The 26010-nt window shown below is 36.8% G+C and overlaps 1 protein-coding gene across 6 annotated transcripts in view; it reads left to right on the top strand.

Moving 5' to 3' along the window:
* Nucleotides 1–25421, top strand: part of LOC116891052 (COBW domain-containing protein 1) — a 41039-nt gene extending 15618 nt beyond the window's left edge. The window contains exons 7-15 of one of the 6 annotated variants that reach the window (XM_032891742.1): nt 4448–4494; nt 6234–6320; nt 8881–8925; nt 14302–14358; nt 17170–17218; nt 22742–22810; nt 22912–22977; nt 24393–24522; nt 24821–25113. In XM_032891742.1, coding sequence (XP_032747633.1) covers nt 4448–4494; nt 6234–6320; nt 8881–8925; nt 14302–14358; nt 17170–17218; nt 22742–22810; nt 22912–22977; nt 24393–24522; nt 24821–24930 — 660 coding nt within the window. In that variant the 3' untranslated portion in view covers nt 24931–25113. Of the gene's footprint in view, nt 1–4447; nt 4495–6233; nt 6321–8880; nt 8926–14301; nt 14359–17169; nt 17219–22741; nt 22811–22911; nt 22978–24392; nt 24523–24820 lie in introns of all 6 variants that reach the window. The other 5 variants (XM_032891743.1, XM_032891744.1, XM_032891745.1 and 2 more) reach the window with 5 other exon arrangements.
* Nucleotides 25422–26010: the final 589 nt, after the last annotated feature.

Here is a 26010-nt window from a genome sequence, read left to right as displayed (position 1 = left end):
GAGTATTTCTTATGTACATTTGGTGTTATTCCCTTTCCCAGTTTCGGGCAAACATTCCCTTCCTCCCCCCCCTCCTTATGGGTGTTCCCCTCCCCCCCTCCCCCATTGCCGCCCTCCCCGACAGTCTAGTTCACTGGGGGTTCAGTCTTAGCAGGACCCAGGGCTTCCCTTCCACTGGTGCTCTTACTAGGATATTCATTGCTACCTATGAGGTCAGAGTCCAGGGTCAGTCCATGTATAGTCTTTAGGTAGTGGCTTAGTCCCTGGAAGCTCTGGTTGCTTGGCATTTTTGTACATATGGGGTCTCATGCCCCTTCAAGCTCTTCCAGTTCATTCTCTGATTCCTTCAACAAGAACTTAGTTCATTTTATAAACTGAGACCTCAGCAGTTAGTAGAAGTATTCATAGAAGGGTATCACTAGGAATAAAAGGAAGATTGCAAATAGAGTTCTGGCCAGAAAAAAAAAATCCAATGGCCGTGTGTGTGTGTGTGTGTGTGTGTGTGTGTGTGTGTGTGTGACAGAGGGAGGGAGGGAGGGGAGGGAGGAGAGAGAGAGAGAGAGAGAGAGAGAGAGAGAGAGAGAGAGAGAGAGAGAGAGAGAGGTGTCTGTTGTTTAGTTCATGCAATCCTGAACTTGATATGTCCTCAAACTCATAATCCTCCTTCTTAGATCTCTTGTGTGCTAGGATTATAGATGAGGTTTACCACACCTTGCTTAACTGATTTTCTTTTTAAAGATAAGTTGTAGGTCACCTTAATGACTGTTTTCAAAATTTTTTTTTAAAATGTGAATGGAGATAGAAAAAAACAAAACCAATCCGAAAATTTCAAATTCCTTGTTTTGAACATTTTTAAGGCATATTTGAATTAATTTACTCTATAAGTTGATTCATAAATTTGGGGTACATAAGGCAGCAGCTAGGGCATTTTATTTTATTTTATTTTTTTGTGTGTGTGTAGGTTTAGCATGTTGTATCCAAAGTTAAACTAGCATTTTATGTTTATAGAAATAGTTTTATATCTAGAGTTGGATATAGAGAGGAATTAAATAGAATCTTTTACTGGCATGATAAAGATCCCCCAAAGAAAGCAGTGTTCTGAATAATACAAATGTAGTATATGTTTAACCCCTCGCCACCTTGATAAAACCTCTTAAATTATTAAATCAATATACCTACACAAAACTGACATACTGTCAGGATAATGGAAACTTTAGATTTTCCAAGTCATATGTCAGATAAATAACTTTGCCTTTATATAAAGAATTTGCCAACTTGTCCAATTCCTCCGGTTGCAAAGCTTGACCTCAGTAGCTGCTTGTGATTCAGGGAATTCTGAGGCAGTACAAGTAATGACAGTTGGATAATGGGCAGCAATTTAAGGGTGTCATGCTTCACAGAGCCAGCCCATCACAAGTAAAGCTGAGAAATGGGACCCTGTGGCCAGCCAGCCAAATTGAAACTGAAGTGGTAATTGATATCATAGGCGATCACTCTAATGGGATTGTCACCCATTGATCTGAAATATTCATTTTTTAATCATGGCTGAAGAATTGGACAACTTAAAATGACAGCTCTCTATTCTCCAGGCTTGACATCTAGGCACTGACATTGTTCTTTTTAGTCCTACAAATGTGACAGCATTGAATGCAATAGAATCAACGAATGAAGTTTACACATAAAAGGTCAAGCAAGAGGTTTCTTTTTGAGTCTTCTGTTGTATTGCACAAGCGGTTGAAACAATTCAGTCAGAAAACAGTTTGGGTTGGAAAAGGCCAGGAAAATAAATAGATTGACATTATGCAATATCATTTTTTCAAAGCTGAAACCACATTAGATCTCTAACCAGTCAGTCCTTGTAAAGAACAAAAACAAAACAGAAAAAAAATATATGCTGCTATTTCTCTCCTTTTTCTTTGTCTGATATCTGACATCTTTGACATTGAACTTGTTTCCACTGTGGTCAGCACAGTTCTTTCTCAGATAATGAAATTTTAGACCATTTTGATTCATTTTCTTTGGTCTTGCTTTTTTCTTTATTTCTGCAGGAAAGAATTCCCGTAGCTCTTCTTGAAGTTGTGACTGTAGTAATAATTTATTTTGAATCATTTCTTTGTTTCCTCTAACTTTATTGAGCCATAACTCACAAATAAAAATCATATAGATTTAAGGCATACAATTTACTACCCTGATCTGTCTGTGTATATGTTGTGCAAACAGTGTGGAACAGTCACGTAGTACTACCTTGTCCATCCACTGACATAGTTACTAGTTTTTGCTAGCTTATAAGGTGCAATAACTTGGCAAATTTCAAGCATTCCATCCCATAGTCCTAATTACAGTTGCCATGCTGAATTAGTTTTCTAGAATAAATTCCAGAATTTATTCCTCCTGAGAAACTAGAACTTGTATCCATTGACCATCACCTCACCTCTTTGTTATTACTGCAGTTGGTGTAGGTCTCACTGGGAGTTTGAACCTTTAGTTTTTAAATATGTTGGTTCGTTGGGTTCATTAGTACCCAAATTATTATTGCTATTTTTGAAATATATTTTTAAAAAGCTATGATTTCTAGCAAAGAAGAGAAATTCTTTGGAGATTGGTATCTTTGTTTTGAATTTTATAGAACTTTTAAATTGTATGCCTGTAAGGTAGATTAGAACATCAAAATTTACATTTTTGTTCTTATTTTATAAATTGAAGTCTGACTTATGACCAAATAACTTTTAAGTTTTTGTCTTAGCTAAGCTTAGTTTGGGAAGTAGGAATTTCCTAAGAGAAACATAGGGCTGATACTCAGAAATGTTAGTGTCTACTTAGTACTTGTTATACTTAGAAAGCTTTCCTATGTGCATAGGCAAGGCATTTATCTCTTCTATGGTTATCACATACATTTGTAATCAAGTTGTATCCACTGGCAGACTTTTATTTGTGGGATGTTTTAAGTTATTTTTTATTTAATATGTCCTATCTGTCTAAAGGTAATCAAGTCTTGGTCTGTGCCATTTAACTCTGAGTGAAATTTTATCTTGCATAAATGTCTCAAACCTTTGCTTTGTGAAACTGCCAAGTTTTTTTATATTACATTTGGAAAATTTTAAAGTCCTTAATTTTAATATCTTTTTTACATGTTACAAAGTACAGATACGTCAGTTGATACACATGCAGATGAAGCTTCCAATAAAGCGTCTTGAAAAATACTTCAGTTTTAAAGAATGTTGGGTAGGATTGTCCAGAGGCAGATCAATAATTTTTAGTAGATAGACTATTCAGTGGAAAGAGATGTGTTACTATAAGTTGTATAGCATTTTTCATATAACAAATTCATGTGTTTATGAACACATGGGAATATTAACTGCAAGTCATTTGTAGGCTGTTCCAGGGCCTGCCGATAGCTTTAGCCTCTAAATGCAGAGGCTATCCTGCAGAGTGGATTTGTTAATAGTAAGAAAGCATGAATAATTATGAAAGCAAGAATATGAAATTTGGTCTTTTTGGCATGGAGTAATATTGCTGATGCATTACACTCTGTGTTCTGTGAGCTCTGTAACTGGGGAGTGAGTATGTGGTTGAGTTTATAAAATTGTATTTTAAAAATGAAATGATTATGCCACGGTCATGATTTTGGTTCTGTCACACCTAAGTAGTATTTGTTAAATTTTTAGAAGAAAAAAATCACCTCTATAATCTTAACCAAGTCTATTAAATAATCACCAGTGTGTTTTAAGTTCTAAGCATAATAGTTACCTCCCCGTGAATTGTGAAGCTAGTGTAATAAATGTGATGTAACTTGTAGGTAATTCTACATATTCTCTAATGTAATAACTAAGTAGCATTCTCCATAAGACTGGCTGTATGTGGAATAAAAAGCTTTATAAAAAGATTTTAAATAGTGTTCACATTGCTTCTATCAAGCATGCTTTTAGTAAAAGATAGTCTGGTGGTATCTGTAAAAGTACAGTGTTCTGTGATGGGTAAGGGCAGCTAGATAATTCTCATGGTTATAATAGTTAAAAATGGTTCAAAAATTAAATAACTTATAATTCTATTAAAGTCCCTTTAAAATGTGAAGTATTGATATAATCTAGTTTTCTATAGTACTCAGTAGCCAGCTTTTTCTTGTGATAGGAAGTCTCTGTTGAGACATGGTTAAAAACATGAATTTGTAAAAGACAACCTCTGGTAACCCTTATAACATAAATGACTTCAGAATATAAATAGTATTGAAAGAGGGGCTGCTTTCGGAGGGGAAAAGTACCTCATGGCCTTCTAAGTCAATTATATGTAGTAACTAACTAAACCAAAAGTCTTCAGTAGATTTGTATTTCGTAATGGAACTTAAAGTCTCATTAAGACAAGAAAGGTGGCTTTAAAATAAAATCCTTTGTGTTGACGTTAGATTTTTGTGTTGTATTATAGTAATTTTTAAAAATTTTGTTTTGTTCAGCATTTAACTGAAGAAAAACCTGATGGCCTTGTCAATGAAGCTTCTAGGTATTCATATTTAAAGCTTATATTGATTACCAACCAGTTGGAAAATAGAAGATAAATAACATAAAAGCAGAAGAAAAAAGAAAGATAGGGCAAATTTGCATTCTTTTCTATCTACACATTATTGCTGTCTACCCATCATGGACTCATGACTAGCATTTTATTGAAGCCATTTATATTGTGGGATAAAATGAATGGTGGACATAGGACTTAACTGATCTTTATGAATTTAGGAGAGTTTAACATTTAGAAGTGTTTTATTCTCATGCCCCTTTGGAATTGAAGATCGTTAATTTGCTCCCTTAAAAGCTGCCTCACTCCTCACTGTTACTCAGTACAGAGGAACAAATACTGAAATACTTTTGACTTGGTACTTAAAACAGTTTTTAAGTTTTTAAGTTCTTAATTGTTTTGTTTGTAGACTTACAAGTATTTAAAGTACTTTCCTTAGCCTAGGTGTATTTTCACTAATGGGATGAAGGTTTTGAAACCAAATATGCTGCTGGGCAGGCTTAAGAGTGAGACTTCCTAGGATTTGCTACAGATGATCCCATAGAAAGTAAAGACAGGACAAAAGATTCCTTGTTGTCTTGAAGTTTATTGAATTCAATTTATTATTGAAAATATTATTGAATTCTTTTGTAGTCCTTCCTAAATGTTGTGTTGTTGTACAATTGTGATATAAGTTAGAATGAATTTAAGTATGTTTATAACTTTTTCACCAAAAATGGTTATTATAGAAAATATATATAAGGCAAATAGAAAATATCAGGAAGTTGTAAAGGCCATGGGAGTGTAAATAGAAGATCTCCAATTTAAAGATTGTGGCCGTTAATATTTGGAGACATGTGCATTCTGTCTCTAGCCACATAAGATTACTTAAACAGAAGTAGGACTATAATATACATTCTGTAGTGTTTTTTTCAATTTTGCTTATGTTTTTTATTTTATTTCTAATCCTGTAAAAGAATAGGATTATAAAATAGTAGTCCAGTGGTTAGAATTTCTTGAACAATCAAGAAAAATAATCTGTTATGTTATATAGCATTTTATCAGTTGAATTCAGTAACTGGAGTTTCTGTGTATCTATTTTGCAGCAATAATATATATTCATAGTGATGAAACAGGTATTAATATAAGATCTTGATGTATTTTTTGAAGTATAGTTTTTTTAAAGCAAACTACTTAATGTTAAGTGAACTTTTTCTTTATATTTCTTTGAAAATTATGGTAAGTTTTATAATTTTTTCAACTAGACTATCTTTATTCCCATTATAGTAGATACCTAAATTTTATGCTTTTCTTTTTTTTTGGTTTTTTTTTGTTGTTGTTTTTTTTTTTTTTTTTTTTTCAGAGCTGGGGACCGAACCCAGGGCCTTGTGCTTGCTAGGCAAGCGCTCTACTACTGAGCTAAATCCCCAACCCCTATGCTTTTCTTTAACACACACACACACACACACACACACACACACACACACACACACACACACACTCACACACACATGAACTGGAAATTATTCTCTGTCTAAAACTCTGGAGGTTTTATCTTTATAGGGTCAATAACTAATACTTTTTGGATGAACTTACAAAGTGATGTATGGAATTCTTCTGTAGAGTGAGTAGGTTGGGAGTAAACTGAGCCCAAGCTTGTTATTACTGAAATGTTGACTTAAATAGACTGTTTCTATGGTTTTGTGAGTTCTTAACATTTTTCTTCTGACACTTGTTCTTTGCTCTTTTAGGCAAGTTGCTTTGGCAGACATGATTCTCATCAATAAAACAGACTTGGTTTCAGAAGAGGAGCTAAACAAATTGAGAACAACTATCAGGTACAGTACACTTGACTGTTGTAGCTTAAAAGCCAGAAGAAAGCATTTTTTGTGTTTTTTACCGTAAAGAGATGATCAATCTTGAAGGAGCTAGGTCTGTTTACTGAAGTGCAGCAGCCTGTACATACTGAGACGTCACGTGGCCCCATCGTTATATACAGCTTTTATATATCAATTAAAAATAAACCTAAGTTCAGTTTTAAAGAACAGCGGAAATTATAAGTGTGTTGAATGCCTTCAGATTTAAATTTTAATGTGTAAAATGTTTTTAACCATAAGCTGTTTCCAAGGTCCAAGGTTGACTTGCTTCAAGGATCATTAAGGAATCACATATATTGTTCTTGGATAATAGACTGTTAAATAAATAGAAATATATAATATAATTCAGTTCTTAACAAAACATAATTCAGAATTTTCATCTGATATTCTGGATTCACTGACTCTATTTCATGTCTGTCCTTTGACTCTTTTCTTAAGGGCAAGCCTCCTTAACTCCCTAGGACAGTTCATTTACTTCTTCATATATGTGCCTTACCAGCTCCCACCTCCTGCTTCTCACTTGCCATTTCTCAGTCTACCTCTCCTTTATAATATATACTATTACCTATTTTCATCTATGGATCCCATTTTCCCTTTTCCTCCCATTCCTTAATGAAGTCTGCTCACATTGCATCACTTCCCCTTAATCCCTTCTTGATTTTAATGGTTTCCTGAGTTGTCAACTGTCTACGTCTTTGCTTTATGTCTTCATTGCCTATGTACAAGGCTAATCAAAATAGACTCATATGAATGATACTATGTTATTAATAAATAATCTGACAGGCTGGCTATTTTGGAGACGCCTTATTTTTGAAACCCAAGGTAAACTTCTCAAATGAGAGTAAAGTCCAGAGATTGTGTTTTGAATTATTTTATAAGACCTAAACTAGGCAATGCCATATTTTAGTAGCTTTCCTAATTGGTCAGTTTTAGTGACTATAGAGTTTTTTATAATAGATTAGCATTACCATATTTAATATCATTTCTGTTGGCCTCACATGTTGACTGCAGTACCACTAATTTATATGGTATGTGCTTTAAAATTGAATAAAAATGCATAACTCATTAAGCAGTCATTTCTAGTGATTATGATTACAAGAGAAAGAAATTTATACTTTTCCTCTATATTTTTCTCTTGTTTTAATAATAGTATGCTTAGATTTTTGCAATAAAAAGTACTATCTCGTGTAGAAGGCAGATAATACTGTATAGGATATATGGGGTTGAAGTCTGCCTTGGTTGTAGTCTTTGGTCTGTTTCTCCCTCTTCTGACGGGGTTTATTTAAGCTTCTGCAAAATAAGAATAAAACCTATCTCACAAGTTTGCTTTAGGTACACATGAGTCCTGTGAGATTGCTGGTGAGTTATGTAAAGTTCCTCACAGTGCGTGCTTCCTGAGCTATTACCACAGTGGAGGTTTAGTAGTGGTTAGTACTTCCTTAGTACTCAGTCAGCTGTCCAAAAGTGAGACTTACCTCAGAATTATTATACACAGAAAGAATCCATGAGAACATATTGAACAAGCATCAGATACTTTGGACATGTATCTGTAAAGAAAAGAGAATTGATAAGACAAAAACATATTGGTGTTCACAGTGTTTAAGGGAATTAAAGTATTTTTTATGGTATACAAAGGGAACTAACTATTTTTCCTTAGTTTGGTGTTTTCGTGTTCACCATTTCTTTCTTTTTTTTTAAATATTATTTATTTAATGTATGTGAGTACACTGTAGCTGTCTTCAGACACACCAGAAGAGGGCATCAAATCCATTACAGATGGTCGTGAGCCACCATGTGGTTGCTGGGAATTGAACTCAAGACCTCTGGAAGAGCAGTCAGTGCTCTTAACCACTGAGCCATCTCTCTAGCCCCTTTAAAAAAATTTTTTTTTTAATTTTTATTTTTTACTTTATTTTTATTTTTATTTTTTTAGTGTTCACCATTTCTACAATGTGTATGTATAAAACGTGGCTGCCTTGCAAAAGTTCTGAGTATACAGGAACATTAAGGGTCCCTGCTTCTTAGGAATCATTTCTTTCCTTCCTTTTCTTTTTGGCAACACTGGGGTCAAACAGTGGTTTTGTGCGTGCTAGTCAAGCCACTGAGCAGATGCTACGCAAGGACTGCACCACTGAGCCTTACCCGTAGCCTCCCCAAAAGTGAAGGGAGGACCTTCTGTAGCTCACGGTCACACCTTCCAGGTGTGTGGGATGCTTGAGTAACAAGTTTGCTTTCTTTTTCTCTTTTTGTAGTAACCAGTTTTCTTGAATGCACAGCTAGATTGTGCCAGATTTGTAGTTTGAAGAGAAAGAATTCTAAGCCAGTAACAAAAAAAAAAAAAAAAAAAAAAAAAGAAATAAACAAAAAAAACAAATCAAAACAAAAAAAGGCAGGATATGTGGGGGTGGGTGGGATGCAAGTTCTGTTACATTGTGTCTGTTAACTTTCTGTTTTAGGAATAATTTTTGTGTGCTTTTTTTTAAATTTCCTTTAAATTCCTTTCTTTTGCTTTTTATTTCAGATCAATAAATGGACTGGGAAAAGTTTTAGAAACTCAAAGATCAAGGTACTTTTTAAAGTTACTACTAGGAATGGAGGTATTTGTCAGCTGTGAGATTGTTGCCTAATAAGCACGAGGCCCTGGACTTGACCACAGCACTGCATAGACTGTCTAGAGTGTACACGCCCCAATCACAGCACTTCCTTTATGCAGGCAGAGGAAGAAGTTTAAGGTCATCCTTGACTGTATAGAAAGTTCAAAGACATCCTGGCTGTATGTGGTTGGGGTGAGGGAGGAAGAAAAGGAAAAAATTCTATTACTAATACCAATAACAGATAAATCAGCCTTTAGTTAAGAATAGATGTTAAAAATCAGAAAAGTGCAGGCGTCGGTGGTACAAAACTTTAATCCCAGCACCTGGGATGCAGAAGCAGGTGGATCTCTGAGTCCAAGCCCAGGCTGCTCTACAGAGCCAGTTTCAGGGTAGCCAGGGCTACACAGAGAAACCTGCCTCAGAAAATAAGTGACTTAATTGTGATATAACAAGGACATAAACGCATTAAAGTAAGAGCTAACTATTGTCTGAATGCGCTTCACAGATTAGTTTGCCATACTTAGTACCTTTGTTAACAATACACAACTGTTGGGTTCGATCCCCAGCTCCGAAAAAAAAGAAAAAAAAAGAAAAAAAAAAAAGAACAATACACAACTGTGATACATAAATCTGGAAAAGCAGGTTAAGGAATCTTAATTTCAGGCCTTTAAATAGGGTTTTAATACTTTAAAACCGTATTTTTGCAAAAACCTATAATAAGAATACATGAAATTATTATGTTTAAGTTCTTAATGCATCCCTTTATATATTTTACATCTTTTATAGCTTCTTCTTACCTGTAGTTCTGTTCATAAAGGTGCGTAATCTTCTAAAATAGTTGTACTGTCTTAAAAAACAAAACAAAAAACCTCTGTGAACTGTACTTTGGTAGATTGAACTGGTTTTATTGTTGTTATTGTTGAATGGTGTCATGATTTCAGAAAACTTCAGTGCATGGATATTTTGTTAAATTCACACCGGGGACAAGAATGGCTTAGTAGCCAATAGACTCGCAGCTGGCAGCCTAGTGCCACCCAGCCTCTAGCTGAGAGTCTTCCATTGTCAAATGCAGAAGAGGTCTTAGCTGCGTGGGTTGTCTGCAATAGCAAAGATTAGAGGTGCTGACAGACTGCCAGAAGAGTGAGGCAGTAAGAGCAGCAGCTGCTCTGAGGCTGTCCGCAGCTGGAGAATGAGTCTGGAGAATGAGTCTGGTATGTGATTGCAGGAGCCACAGATGCCCTCAGTGTGATCCTGCTGTAGGCACTGGCCAAGTAAATGCACTCCCAGATTTTCCAGTTCCACTGTAAAAACCTGAGAATCTAACACATACTCCAAGCCATTCCTCAGTTGCTTCTTCCTATCACAGTCTACATTTTGTTTTCCCCTTAATTTTCTTTCTTTTATAAACAACAGACAACTCCCTAACACTTAAATTAGCTTTTGGGAATCATATCTGTCAGTAACTGGTTCTGTTGTGACAGCATGTATTTAGTTTCCCTTTGAAATTATCGGTTCTAACTAAAGTCCCCTCTTGATTAGCTCATTGTCTATTGATTTTCTTTATCATTTCTAACATTTGCTCTCCTACAGGAGCGCTAATCATATAATACTTCTTGCTTAAGTTTAAGTATACAAATGAAAATCTTTGTCTTCTCTTTCTTAAGTAACTGCTGTTGACAGTGGATCTGAGACTCTGAACTAACCTCTTCTTGCTGGGAACGCAGGAGTTGAGTTAGAGACCTTTTCCATGAAGGTCAGATATCTGTAGAAATCTTATCATTGGGTCATGAATCTTAATTCAGTATTTTCCCAAATTCCTAGAGTCATACAAACAACAACTTGGGCGTCTCAGTTTAGAGACTAGGGATTTATTTCTTAGCAGAATAATTGGAATCATTTATTTTTAACATCTTAATCCATTTAGTATTTTAAAGTTGGCAAAGGCTCATCTTGGCTTTGTAGAACAGTAGGAATCATGTGAAGTGTTATCTTACTGACAAGGTTTAATTGGATTGGCAGGCAAATATAATTTCTATGAAACTGCCTAGACATTGGACGTAGGAGGGAAGGTTAGAAGGCATACATTCTTATCTTTTCTGGACTTCTTAAGATTTTAAAGATTCAAGTGAATTGAACAGAAGAAAGTCACAATACAGCTGGTCAATAATAAGTTAACCATTGCAGCTTTTTACAGGTTCTAGCATTTCAGGGTGGTTTCAGGAATTAAGCAACAGATAAGATACAAATACTTTTTTTTTTTTTTAAGACACTAGATTGGTCAATCATTTGGCAGAAAACTGAGAAGTGAACAAGCAAAAAACAATACCTTAAATATTATTAATACATCGTAACAGAAAACTTAATTACTCAGTGTTCTGTAAGAGTAAGAAGGCAGAGGAATGGTCATTTCTTTTTCCTTATGAAGAATTGGAAACCTAAACTAGGGAGATGACCGTTGAGCACTCTTGAACGGTGAAGGGAGCAGACCCAGATGGTCTGCAGTGCAGGCGATTTTCCAGGCTGAGTGTGCAAGTGAAGAAAATCTCCATTTAATTTTAGAATGACTAGGACACATGACTGCATGTAGCTGGGAGAAAAGGCGTGTGAGTCTTTACAAAGGACCATGAATGCCATAATACATAGGATTTTCTCTGTAGGCAACAAGGAGTTTCTGAATGATTTAAAGGCAGTGAGAGGCCTGAGGGGTGGGACTCACTGAGCACACAGGAAGGTTGGCAAGACTTGGGTAGAGTGGGATTAACATGGGTTTAAGAAGGGCAATGAATTTGCATTTATAATCACTGGAGTTTTAGATCCACTCGGACCTTTGGAAATTTAGTGCTAGAGCTTAGCACCAAGCTTTTGGAAATAACTGCCTGGTGTAGACTAGGTAAAGCTGTGGAGCCACTCATTGAACTTTAAAAGGTGGTGACTAGGCAGTTTCCCTAAAGTAGTCTCTGCAGGCTCTGTAGGACAGTAGGAGAATGAACTTAGAAAGACTTTTTTCTCCCTTGATTTATTTTTGTATTTAATTTAAAATGGTAATGGTCTTTTGATCTTAACAGTTTGAATGTCTTGGAAGGTATCTGGTATTTTTATTTCTGAAGGAAGATATTAAACAAACATATTCAATGCCATGAGAAGTTTTCTAGACATGTATTAAATCAGATCAGACCTTTTCCAAAGCAGTGCTAATTTGGGGGAGTTCATAAAAACTTCCATGTGGAAGGAAGCTCATGCCTTCTCCTCTTATACTGACCATTGAGAATTTGATGAGAGACCATTGTTGGTACTCAGTTTTAGAAGTACCTGAAGGATTTGCTACATGCAGAGTTCTCTCTAAGTGGTCGCATTCTCAAGGACACTGTCACAGTGAGATAGTGGTGTGTTTAGAAGGGTGTTCACAGAATTGGTCCCTACAGACGTCAGTCTATTCTGAAGTGAAGATGATAAATTTATGGTTTAAACGTGCACTTGTTTAACTGTTAAGGTGGGAAAGGAAGTGTGCTTAATACTGGGATTTTGATCTCTTAGTGTAAACTGATAGTCAGAAATTTCTTCACAGACCATTTGCTTCCTTGCTTGATCATTTTCCTGGCTCAGCACATCTAGCATGTCCAGAATTCAAAGTGTTGATATAGTATATTATCCTAGAATGTTGTGGTATTTGTTGTTTAATAAGATGGGAATTTGTCCTCCTATGCCAAGATAAGCGTTCATAATCTTGTAGAGCGTCGTCCAGAGAGTGTGGCTGGCTGCTGACCGTAAACAAGGCAGACACAGCTGGACGGTTCTGAGCTAAACTTACATGTGCATGCTTAATCAGACATCTTGAGTGTGACAGCTGTCTGACAAGACACTTAGAAATGTCTGACAATCTGCTTGTATCTGGTATTGAAATGTAAGTGTAATTTTGATTGTAGTTTTGTTGTATTCTTTTATATATTTCCTTCATTTTAGTTTAATTGTAAGTCACAGTTTTCTGTTCTTTCGTGGGCCTATGTTAAAACTGAAAATCAGTCACCTGTTTTTGTAAATTTACCTCTATGTACTTAAACCATGAAGTACTGTGTGATTTTTAGTGATTTGAATTGCTGCATTCCTCATAAGGTTCGGTCATCACTGATTTTCAGAGGAATCATTTGGTCTGACAGCGTTGGGATCTGGGAAGCTTCACTCTACTTATCCTCTAATTTTCCACAAGTAAAGTTAAATTCAAGGTTCTACAAGGAATAATATTAATTCGTACACTGACTGTTTGACTCCTTTTGGGTTTATTTATGTATTAATTGATTTTTTTTGGCATTTAGGGTTGATTTCACATGCTTTGTCACAGTGCTGTATGCCCAGCCCCAGAATTCTAGGTTTTTTCCTCCTGAGACAAGGTTTCAGTATGTAGCTCGAGTCCTGTCCTGAGCTCATTATGTAACCAGGCTGACCTAGACATCACAGATATCCACTTGCCTCTGCCTCCCAAGTGCTGGGATTGAGGCTTGTGCCACCACGCTCAGCTGTAGAGTCTAGTGTTTTTATATTAGCTCTATCATAGAGAAGCTATAAAAGAATTAGGAAAATCCAGAGGCATTTGGAATGTGTGTAAACTGCTATCTATAGTTCTGCTTCTTTTAGTTCGTATTTGGGGTAATATGGAAAGTTTATTTAGATAATTTTTAACTCAAAAATATGACATTTTAAAGATTATAGAGTTATTATTAAAGGACAATCAGAAGTGGAAAGGAAACTTTTTGAAGCAGTAACAAGTAAGATTTTTTTTTTGCCTGATCTTTCCCATTCAGCTACTTTTAGGAATTTAAGGTAGAATTCTTTCACAGCATCTTTTTTTTTCTTGCTTGTCATTTAATATATCACCCTAAATATAATATTCTGGTTAATCTTTTTAAGAAAGATTTATTTTATTTTGTGTGTATGAGGGTTTTGCCTGCTTGTATGAATGTGCACCATGTGTGTGCCTAATGCCCATGGAGGTCAGAGGGGGACATCAGCTCTCCTGAAACTGGAGTTCCAGACAGTTGCAAGATGCTGGGAACTAAACCCAGGTCATCTGTAAAAGCAGAAAATTCTTTAACCCAAGGCTGATTAATCTTTATGGTTACATATTTTAACAAAAGATCCTTAGTGATTTTTCCTTTTGAGACAGGCTCTGTAGCCCAGGCTGGCCTTGAACTCACTGTGTAGCCAAGGTTGGTCTTGAGCTTTGGTTGTTTTCATCGACCTCCTAAATGTTGAGATTATAGTTCTGTGCTGCCATGCCAAATTTGAAATTTTATTCCTGATTAATTGGATTATTTCACAATTTTAAACTGTTTAAATGCATTTCTTCCTTTTAGAACTCATCTCTCAAATATATTAGATCTTCATGCCTATGACACTCTCTCTGGTATAAGGTATGTTTTCAGGGTTTTGGTCATTTTGGTGTAATATGTTTTTTTTTTTTCCATTTTTCATTATTTAAGATGCCATTTCTTTGGCATACAAATTTTGTTCTTTATTTTCCGAAGCATGGCCTTACCTTGCAGCCCAGGCTGATCTTTAAACTTGTTATCCTCTACCACAGCTTCCCGAGTGCTGAGATAGGCACATGCTACCACCCCTGGCTCACACGGTTATGTCTAATTATGATCTTAAAAGGTGTGGTAACTGGTTGTTTGGAAATGCATTTTTCTATAGAAATTTTTATGTAAATGGTAATTAAGCCTGGAAACTGATCAGTATCTCTGTGCCAACCATTATAACACTCTCTAAATAAAAGAAAATAAAATAAAATTCATTAACTATATAAAAAACCTAACTGGCTTCTCTTACAGACAAGTGCCTTTCCTTTAATAATAGCTTTCTGTCTCATTTTGGAGGTATCTTTATGTTAAGAGGCAGAAAAAATTATTCTTGGACATCAGTAGCTTTTCTTGTTTTAAGACAGGATTTTGCTATGTAGCTTTGGCTGTACTGAAATTTGTCATATAGACCAGGCTGGCCTGGAACTCATATAGGTCTACTTGCCTCTGCCTCTGGAGTGTTAGAATTATAGGCATGACAGATTGTAGGACTTCCTTTTAAAAAACAGTCCACTTACAGAAGTACAAGCATGAACATACACAAAGAGCACGCATTTATTCTATCTGTTCATCCAAAGAGTAAACATTTAGGTTGTTTCTACATCTTAGCTGTTGTAAACAATGCGTATATATCTGTTGAGTTTCATTTGTGTTTACTCAGTATCATAAAAATGAATACTTCTCTGAGTATTTTCAATTAGTAGGGCTGTTTTACTTATGAGTAGGCATAGTGGGTGGTTCTGTACTTGTGAGAAACAAGTCGACACCCAGTCTCTTGTCCTTAGTAGTGTTCACTCTTTAAAACAGCATCGGAAATAACCTGTAAGGATATGGCATGGTGCTATACTGTACTTCTTGAAAGAATTTTAATTCCCATTTATTGCAGCTTTTAAACATGGGACGACTTAGTGCCTGTAGGCATGGAATATGCAAGGCAGCTATTTCCTCAGGTTTAAAATGGAAATCCAGAGTGGTGGATATGTCCTCCTACAAGCCAAGGGCTAGAACTAGCCATTCTACAAGTTAAATCTTCGGTTAAGAACTGTTTCACTCATTGCCTCTGGTTGGACTTTAAGTAACCCAGTAACAAATTAAAATGACCATTTCCAGAGCACCTGGATAAAATGTTTGCTTTTCTTGGTATATGTGAGTCACAAAGGAGAATGTGCTCATTTAAATATAGCCCTATGTGTATGGTACAGTCTATGTGTATTGTTGCTTTCCACAGTGTGAAGTCTTCCTGGCCTGTTTTCCTGCTGTACATTTGAGTACAGGAACTTTTTATACTTGATTATGGTTGCATATGGAATATGAAAATCATTAGGAATAGCGCTGATTGTTTTTCACACAGGAGAGTCTGATTAATAAATTTCAGGTTTAATAACTATATGCTTGTCCACTCTACTAAAGTATAGTTTCTTTTCATTTTATAATAGGGGCTAAATTAAGGGCATAAAATTCTGAGACTTACTAGGAACTAACCGTAAAGATTCCTTGTTAATTTTTTTTTACTTGCATGTGAATGTTGTATGTACCCACTGTCTAACAAGACTGAAACATGATTTTCCAGTAATTTTCTAATCTCATCCTATTTTTGACTAAGAGCAGTTATAATGTTTTAGTAATACTTAGAGGACTATGTGTGTAAAGTTGTCTCTCAGTTGTAGATGAGGCCTTTGCATGGCTTTCTTTTGTTAATCAGGAGAATCCTTTCCTAGGCAACCAGCTGGGAAGGATTTAAAGTGACACTTTCCCTACTAAGACCCCCCAGTGTGAGGCATTCCTTCCAATAGTTCTTGCAGCCTAAACTTGCTGTTACTAATTTACCCCTCGCCATGCCTCAAGACAGGACATCTGCAGGGCTTTAAGTCCTCTGCCTTCTGCCTTGTCGCAGTCAGTGTCTAAGTGTGTGCTACAGTTGTTATGGTGTAATTTGTTCTGCATAGTGGTCTCCTGGCTCCTCTCTTAACAATGCATTCTGACTTCTCTTTTTCCTTCATATTCTCATTCTCCCCCCCCCCTCTGTCATGGAACTCACTACATAGACCAGGCTGATCTATTTTTTTTCTTAACTGGTAACTGACTGTTTAGGAAATTTATACTTGGATTCAGCTGGTCCTTAAATAATAGAAATGTTCATTGAAGGGAGACCCTTAAAGGAAAGTTTTATGTTTCTAACTTTTCAAAGCTACCAACAGCTTATTTCCTATTGGGAAGCATGGAGGAGAAGAAACCTAAGCACTACAGAAAGGCCATGCCTATGTTCCCAAGACTGTAGAAATTATCGAATTGACCTATGGGAATTACAGAGAAATCTACTGACATATTCAGCAATAGAATGATGCTAAAACATTAGTTTTTCTCTTCATTGTATGATACTTGTGATTGGTGTGCATTCAAAAACATTTTTTAATAAGGGCTCTGTCAGCTTTTTTCTACATATGTCTTAGATTTCTCAGCTTTTCTCTGCATAAAGTACATATATGTATAAATTTAAAATATATGAAGAGTAAATAAAATTGGAACTTTGGAGTAGATTCATTTGTGGAATATTTGTTCCTTAATTGGCCTGTGTCTCTAGGTAATAGATAATTTTAAATCAGAAATATGTGGATCTTTAAATCTGTAATTGGTTGTTCTTAGTTTGCAGAAAAAACTCCAGCATGTGTCAACGGCACCCCACCTTGATCAGGTAAAAATAAAATTGTATAAAATTTTAAAGTATCTCTTTTAACCAAGTTGGCTGTACTTAGGATTTTTTGTATTGGATCTCTTTCTAAAAAATTATTTATAGATTAGGTTGGCAGTTTGAAGTTTTATATGTCTTTGAGGTTGTGTGATCTAGTTTAGTGTAAGACTCTGTCATGTGTAAGGAATCTAATCTTCCTCCTAATATTTTAGAAAATCCTGTATTCATACTTACTCTGATGAGAGTTTGTACACGGATGTAACCTGTCGGTTCTATCTGTATTCTGCTTTAATTGTACTTAGCTGTCTAAGGAAAAATAAGGAATGGCTTACTTAAATAAAAACTGACCTCGAATTTTACCTTCAATACCACTCTATAAATTTGAACTCTGCAAGGCCTTTGTGTGTGTGTGTGTGTGTGTGTGTGTGTGTGTGTGAGTGTGTGTGTATGTGTGTGTGTGTGTCCATCCGCATGCATGTGTGTGTCCTTTATTTTCAGAGGTATCCACTGTTGAAGGGATTTGGACCTGACTAGATGGTGAATGAAGGAAATGAAGAAAAGACAGGCACAGAAGGACAGAAAGAAGTACAGAAAGGCTGGGATTGGGTAGTATGGACTCTTGACTGAAAAAACTACAGCAGACCAGAAGCCCATTGTTTTTTAAATGAGTTGAAGAGAATTTATGGTATACAGCAGGACCAAGGGGTCAGGTTTGTCTATTCTTGGTAGAAACATTCTCTGTAGGAGAGCAGACTTCAAGCCTCTGGTTAGCGGTAGACAGTCTCTGCACACGCACTGTCAACACTTGCACTTGGGGTCCTTGACACGGCTGTGCCTATGACAGCAATACTGGACTGGGGAACTCACTCCTTCAGGACTTCTTCCCCTCCTACAGATAAGGATACTCTTTTCTTCTTGGCACTATCACATGAGAGTCTTAGTATCTGTTACAGGGAGAGCTCAGAAAATCAGCCCTATGCTTTATGATCTATTTCAGGGAAAAGTTAGGGTCCACGAACTTAAGGGTGAGGGTGGTTTTCCTGCTTCTGTTTCTCAATTCCAAAATGCTATATATTGGGCTAGAGTATTTTACTGGTTACTTTTCTCATTGCTTTAACAAAGTACCTGACGAGAGCAGGTTAGAGAAGGAAGGATTGATTTTTGGTTCACAGTTTAAGGTGTGGCAGTCATGTGGCAGGAGCATGAGGGAGTGGTCACATTGCATCTGCTGTCAGGAAGCAGAGACTGCTCAGTTTGTCCTTTTTCTTCCATCGAAGACCCCAGCCTATGGGATGGTAGCGGCCACATTCAGGGTGGGTCTTCCACCAGTTAAACCTTTGTAGAAACATTACTTTTATGTACATTGGTGTTTTGTCTGCATGTTTGTCTTGTGAGAGTGTTAGATCCCCTGGAACTGGTGAACCATCTCTCCAGCCCCTCCATAGTGTTTATGAATCTAGTCAAATAACAATGAAGATTAACCATCATAGCTATCCTGAACCTCATCAAAACCTTTAGAAAAGATAGTATAAAGTAAATCATGCAGGTTTTAATGTGTAATTCAATGCTATCTACACACACACACACACACACACACACACACACACACCCATGTGTACAACAAACACCTACCTTTATATTTCCCACTCTGATTATATCAGTATACTAAGTGTATCTAAAAATGTAGAGAAGTTCTTATGCACCCTCTGGTCAAAGAAAGGATTACTATTCTGACTTTAAAACTAAAGAGAAACTAGTCCGGTTTAGTTGGCTGGTTGGCAGGCTTGGATTTTTGGGTAGATACAGTAGGAGAGGAGAGGCAATCCAGATGTTGAAAAGTGAAAATGTATGTCCCAAAAAAGCAAGCTTTAAGTGCAGAAGTCTTACTAGATGGCCAAGACTGGAAGATATTGAGCTATACTGTGCAAGGCGAAGAAGGTTTGCCCTGCTGAGTGTTAGTGTTAGAGAAGCAGGACTTGTCTTTAGGAGCTAGAGACCAAGTGTGAAGATACTGCCTCGTGGGGTGAGTACCTGCCTTGGAAACAAGGTAATCCCTGTCTGCATATGGATTGGTGAGAAAGGGGGAGGCCTGACAGAAGTGTAGAGTAATCCAGGAACCCAGAAAACTTTGGACACATCTGCCGGACAAAGAGATTTGAATGAAAATGCCACCTGCGCAGTGTGGCATCTTGGGGCTAAAAATACCACAGAGGCAAAGAGCAGTCAAGAGCAGCAGCATCAGCGTGGAGGCAGAGGGATTGAGTTTGAGAGTATTCCTAAGCTTGGTTTTCCAGAAAAAGAAACCAGGTAGAAGTGATTGTATAGATGGTCTCGTTTGCATAGGATATAAAACTGAGACTGTAATGAGTTAAATGGGAAAATAAGCCAAGTCAGCAAACTAGAGTTACTGTTAGTTTTATTTTAGGAGAATTTCTTTATTAGACTTTAGTTTTCTAAATTATTGCCTCATCTTCTGTTTTTGCGTTACCATCAGAAGGCACTTAGTTTTAGGTACAAAACAAAAATAACTTCCAGGGTCTAGTCTGAGGTTGGTAATACCTAGAGTATGCTGTATGTAAGTTATTAAAGTTTTATTCCTGAGAAATATTTACTTTCATTTACCTTTTTTTATTTTCCACCATTTCTTGTTTAATCCCAATAAAGATGAGCTGGGGTGGGAATATAGATGAGAAAACCCACGTGACAGTCTTAGTTTTGTTTGTAGGGGCAATTTAGAATTCTGAGTTTTTACCATAGTTTATAGCTTTCGTCTTTGAGTTTTCCTCATATGAAAAGAGTTTAATTGGATGAAAAGCTACAATTCCGAAACAGGGATCATCTACCTTGAACATCTTCATTTCGAGAATCAGTTGTGCCTATTGCTGGAATTAATTATATCCTTTAAAATGCTAAGAGATAACAACGAGTTGCAATGCCTGTCTCTAATGCCTGTATTCCCAGTTCTGAGGAAGTAGATGCAGGAAGATCAACAGTTCGAAGCCAGCCTGGGTTACTTGAAACTGTCTTAGAAAACCAAAACTAACCAAAGTCATGTCCCTAACCTGAAAAAGAAAAAAAAAATGCTTATAAATATCTTTAAACTATGGTAAAGCAGGGAATGTATTGAGTCCTGTGCTGAGACATAGGCAAAGGGAAGTTGTTCAACTTGAATGAAATACATTTATAATGAAAAACATTTAGAAAGTTTTTTAAAGACAAAATTACTTTTAAAACTGATATATTGTATACCTTCATAGCACCAAGCAGCTGTCATTTTATTTTCTGACTTTTTTTTAAGTTTAACTATTTTAAGTAGGAAATTCAAGTGTAATTGTACAATATTTGTCTATTCCTGGCTCATCTCACCTGGCAAAGAATCCTCAGGGTTTATTCACATTTTACCATAAAGCAGACTGACCTACCTACCTACCTACCTTCCTTCCTTCCTTCCTAAATAATAATCCATTTTATGTACACATCACTGTTTTAAAAATTTATTTGTTGATGAGCATTGAAATCATTTCTAGCTTTTGTTTTAGTTATTATAACAAAATACAGGTAGAACTTTCACAATCCATGGTTTCTATTCTGTGTAGCCAACTGCAGTCCAAAATATTAAGTGCAAAAATTCCAGAAATAAATAATTCATCAGTATAAAAGTGCATGCTTTTCTGAGTGGCATTGTGAATCCTCTCAGAGTTCTGCTGTGGCCTGAGAGCCGCGTGAGTCATCCCATTGTCTGCTACATCCATGCGGAATACAGCATCCGCCCATCATTCACTCAGTTGACATCTCTTATGCCAGATCTACTGTCACATATCATAATGCTTTTATTCAGGTGACCCTTATGCTACTGAGTCACCTCCCAAAGCACAAGACTAATAATGTTGACAATACAGATATGTCAAAGAGAAGCCATAGAGTGCTTGTGTGAAAAGGTGAAAGTTCTTGATTTAATAAGAAATGGGAAAAATCATTACCGAGATTGCTAAGATCTATGGTCAGAGTGAATTTTGTATCTGTGACATTCATTGTAAGGAGGAAAAAGAAACTTGTGCTAATTTTGCAGTGGGATTCAAAGCGTGAAAGTTATGACCATGGTATATAAGTGCTTAGTTAAGACTTGAAAGGCATTATTTTGTGGCTCAATATTGTCTGTAGTTTCATACATCTGTAGTTATTGGATTGTAGGTTCCACAGATAAGGGTGAGAGCTTTTCTGTGCTTTACATTTTAAAAGTCCAACATATCTTTTTGCTTTTATTTTTTCATTAATTAATTTATTTATTCACTTTACATCCCAGTTGCCACCTCCCACCCACCCAGTCCTTCCCTCCTCCCCCTCCCCTTCTCCTCTAAGAGAGTGGAGCTGCCCTACCCCTCCAATATCATATTCCCTCCCCCCGCCCCTCTCCACACATCAAGTCTCAGCAGGGCTGGGCACATGCTTTTCCACTGAGGCCAGACAAGGCAGACCAGCCAGGAGAACAGAGTCCACAGACAGGCAGCAGCTTTAGGGATAGCCCCGCTCCAGTTGCTGGGGGACCCACATGAGCTGCACAACCACTACTAAGTTTACATTAAAAAAAAATTCTGAATGCTAATGCCCACCTGAAACCCAGCATGCTAAGGTTGAAATGGGGATCGTGAGTTCAAAACCAGCTTGGGATACAGCAAGATCTTGTTTCAAAACCAATGAAACAAAAATTAAATAAGTGCATAAAACTACTACCATTTTCTAATTTTACTCCTCTGTCTTACATGGTGTTCTAAAATGCTTGGGGAAATGAGTATTTCTAAGAAGTTAAGCAGAGGTGTACCCTCTTTCTTCCTGTTACAATTATTTTGAGCTCGACTGGAGTATCTTACTGTCCATGGTTTTTAACAACACATCTATTATTAGCCTTTGTGTCTTTTCATTGCTGAATTCAAGATTTGGGGTTATATTGTCAGCAAAGTTTGAGTTTTAGTCATGTAACCTGTTAGAGGGAACCTTAAGCCTCTTTAGAGAAGACAGATCTATCGAAATCAGATGGAAAAATAAATCTGTCCAAGACCTGATCCAGAGTCACCACTGCTGCCAGCCTCGCTGAGAACTTGCACTCAGCCCTGCGCTTGCTCATTTAGAGACCAAACATGGCTCTCTCTAGGAGAGCAGAATTGCACTTTTGTTTTGAGTGGTGTCCTTTTTCTAAGCTCATTTTCCCAACTTATAAGTGAAGTAGTTTTCCCCACTCCCTAGGGTTGCTGTGAAGAGGCGAGCAGGCACGGGCAGAATGCACACAGTTCTGCTGCACTCTTCGTTTAGGGCGCTCACCTGAAAGGCTTGGTTTGGTGATTGGGAAATACTGAACTGTTCATGTACTTTATAGAATTGATAATTCCAAAATCACCAAAACAGAGAGAAGTAGTGGTTGATAATACTCCATAGTATGGCCTCTTTCTTTTTTCATCTTAAAACTGGTTGTAGTTTTAAAAATAGGTGGCTGATTCTCTAACAGTTCTGGATTCTCCTCTTGATTTACAGAGCATTGTTACAGTCACATTTGACGTACCAGGAAGTGCAGAGGAAGAGAGTCTAAATGTATTTATCCAGGTGAATGCAATTTGTAGCTGATTAATGATTCATCGGCTGCTTGGTGGGTAGTACTTGCATTAGCAGTCCTTGGTCTCATGAAATTGTGTCGCCCGATACAGAATCTCCTGTGGGAAAAGAATGTGAAGAACAAGGACGGCCGCTGCATGGAGGTCATCCGGCTGAAGGTGCGCCCTGCAGTCTGTCCTCAGGCTTTGGAGAGAGCATCCTTTTCTTGGCTGCTATGTAAAAACCATGTTTGGTTTTAAACAGAAACACTAGTTTTAGTACAAGTAACCTTTGTCTGCCCTCATTTTCATCATTTCCATTGCTGAAAAGGAGCTTTCAAAATTCCTGTAAAAACCATGGTTTATTTGCACAGCTTTTTTTAGGGTTGCAGCTAAAATAACCCATGTGCCTTGGACCATGAGCTGGGATCTCCTCTGCCAGGTGTTCCCAGCAGTCATCTGGCTTGACACTGTCAAACTCTTCTTCTCTGCACAGATTGGTCACTTAGAGAAATGGTTTATTTTTCTAAGAGAGCATCATTTAACAGAAATAATATGGAAAATTCTGCCACTGCTGAACCTTGTGTTACTTGATACATTTGGCAGACACTAAACATTTGTCATATTTTATACAAAGGTACAAAACACTGGAATTTTTGTACAGTTTTTGGAAAGTCAATCATATTACTTGACATCTGGATGTGTGTACATGGTTTTGCATTTGTCTGAATGAGGGCACACACACAGCACAATGTGCAGGTGGAGGTCAGACGACAACTTTTTGGGAGTCTGTTCTCTCCTACTGTGGGTTCTGGTAGTTTGTCAAGTTTGTGAAGTAAGTGCATGCGTGTTTACCCACTGAGCCAGCCATCTTGCCACCCCCACTCAACTTTTATTCACATGACTATAATAGATTTTTATTTGATCATTGCCTAAATTTATTATAATACATTTTCAAAACAGTTTCACCAACAAAATATCTTAACTTCTCAAATTTTGTAGTTAAATTTGTGAAAGAAGTATAAAATTCTTAAAGGCAGAGTAATTAGTATGAGACTTTCGCTGTGAGAAATAACACTGGAAAGTCCTAATAGATTAATTTTATCTTTAGAAAGGGAACCATTGCCAGGCATGGCAGTACAGTCAGGCAAGTGGATCTGCAGGGGCAAGGCCAGCCTGGCCTGACAGCAAGACCCCGTCTCCAACAAAACAAAAGAAAACAAACAAGAAAGAGGAAGTAATTATTTTGTAAAAGTAGCCAGGCATGGTGATTCATATCCTTAATCCCACCACTCAGGCGGCAAAGGAAAGCAGATTTCTGAGTTTTTGAGTTCAATTTTGTCTACCGAGTGAGTTCCAGAACTGCGAGGGCTACACAGAAAAACCTGTTTTTTGGGGGTGAGGGGTGAGGGGGCGGGTCAGTATACACAAAATTATTCAAAGTTTTAAGAACTTAAAATATGCAAATAATTGAATCAAGTGTTTTTTTTATAGTTCTGTTATGAGTTTGTTTTTTGAAAAATATTTTCAAATTTGATGTACTATTTCTGCTTGCAATTTGAGCTACAGCTGAGTGATCATTGTCCTTTGAACAGGGCCTGGTGTCTATCAAAGACAAACCACAGCAAATGATTGTGCAAGGCATCCATGAGCTGTACGAGCTGGAAGAGAGCCGAGTGAACTGGAAGGACGATGCCGAGAGATCCTGTCAGCTGGTCTTTATTGGTGAGTAACAGACTTCTGAAGGGAAGTGCAGAGCTGGGCTGAAGGAGATGGGGCATGTGTTACTTAACCAGAATAACTGAATAAGCTTGCCTAGTTGTCTGAATCGTGGGTAATGTAAGATTTTGTTAGAACTTTACTCTTTAGAGCTTGGAACAGTGGTTAGGTCGAGCACTAACTTGGAATAGAGCAGTTACTGTTGATTTTGTAGATCACTAGAAAGCACCTGCATTAAACACTTTGGAGTTGATAGGTGGATGGCTCTTTTAATAAGCACAGTCATTATTTTATTGTATTCCAGGTAAAAATTTAGATAAGGATATTCTTCAACAGCTCTTCATCACTGCTGTGGCAGAGACAAAAGAACAAAGGCCAGCACCAGGCCAAGGTGGAGCCTGTCCGTCGCACTAGAGGCGGTTTCTTACCAAAAGCACTGACAAGAAAGCAAACATCAGTTTCCTACCAGATGTGTCTAAATCCTGGAGTCTTTACCTCTGTTATGAATTGGGAGTGTACTTTATGATGGCATTTATTTTATAAAAACACATAAAATTTTAGTAAATTATTATAAAAACATCTGATATTCATAAAATATATCATCTGGAGTTTTTTTGAGGCAAGTATTTCACAAGAATTCCAGAATTTTCTTGGATGTTTAAGTATGACTGCTGACAACTTGTCCATCATTATTTGTAAAAGTGATGTCAAACTTTAACATTTTCATTTTCTCTTAAAAACTTCAGATAATTGCTGAGATACAATGATTGTATTGATAGTATCAAAAAATTGCTGTCTTGTATTTAAAAAAGGTTTAAACTTTATTTTTATGTTATGTGTATGGCTATTTCATCTACATGTATGTCTGTATATGTTATGTGTGTGGGTATTTCATCTGCATGTATGTCTGTGTATGTTATGTGTATGGGTATTTCATCTGCATGTATGTCTGTATGTTATGTGTGTGGGTATTTCGTCTGCATGTATGTCTGTGTATGTTATGTGTGGGTATTTTGTCTGCATGTATGTCTGTGTATGTTATGTGTATGGGTATTTCGTCTGCTTGTATGTCTGTGTATTCTGCACATTCATTGTCTTAGGAGTCCAGAAGAAGGCACTGGATCCCCTGGAGCTGAAGTCACAGACGGTTGTAAGTCTCCACGTGGGTGCTGGGAATTAAACCCAGGTCGTCTGGAAGAGCAGCCAGCACTCTTAACCACTGAGCCATCTCTTCAACTCTGTCGCTGTGTTTTTAATAAAATGAGTTTTTAATGTTCCTAAAGACTTAAAGAGTCAAAGAAATTAAACCATCTCTTACATCAGTGATAGTGTAATGGTACTTTGTCTCTCTTTCTGTATTATAGGAGATTATAATTGTTGAACTTTAAACTTTAGTTTTATTGCTGGCATTAAATTCATCTTGCCTATTTTGAACTGTGTTACTTTTCTGTATAATGTGAGAATGAGGTACACTCCTTTACTAATGATAACTGA

The sequence above is a fragment of the Rattus rattus genome, chromosome 2 (genome assembly GCF_011064425.1).
Source record: "Rattus rattus isolate New Zealand chromosome 2, Rrattus_CSIRO_v1, whole genome shotgun sequence".
NCBI lineage: Eukaryota > Metazoa > Chordata > Mammalia > Rodentia > Muridae > Rattus > Rattus rattus.
The sequence above is the reverse complement of the archived record's forward strand: the minus strand, read 5'-3'. Positions and strand labels throughout refer to the sequence as shown.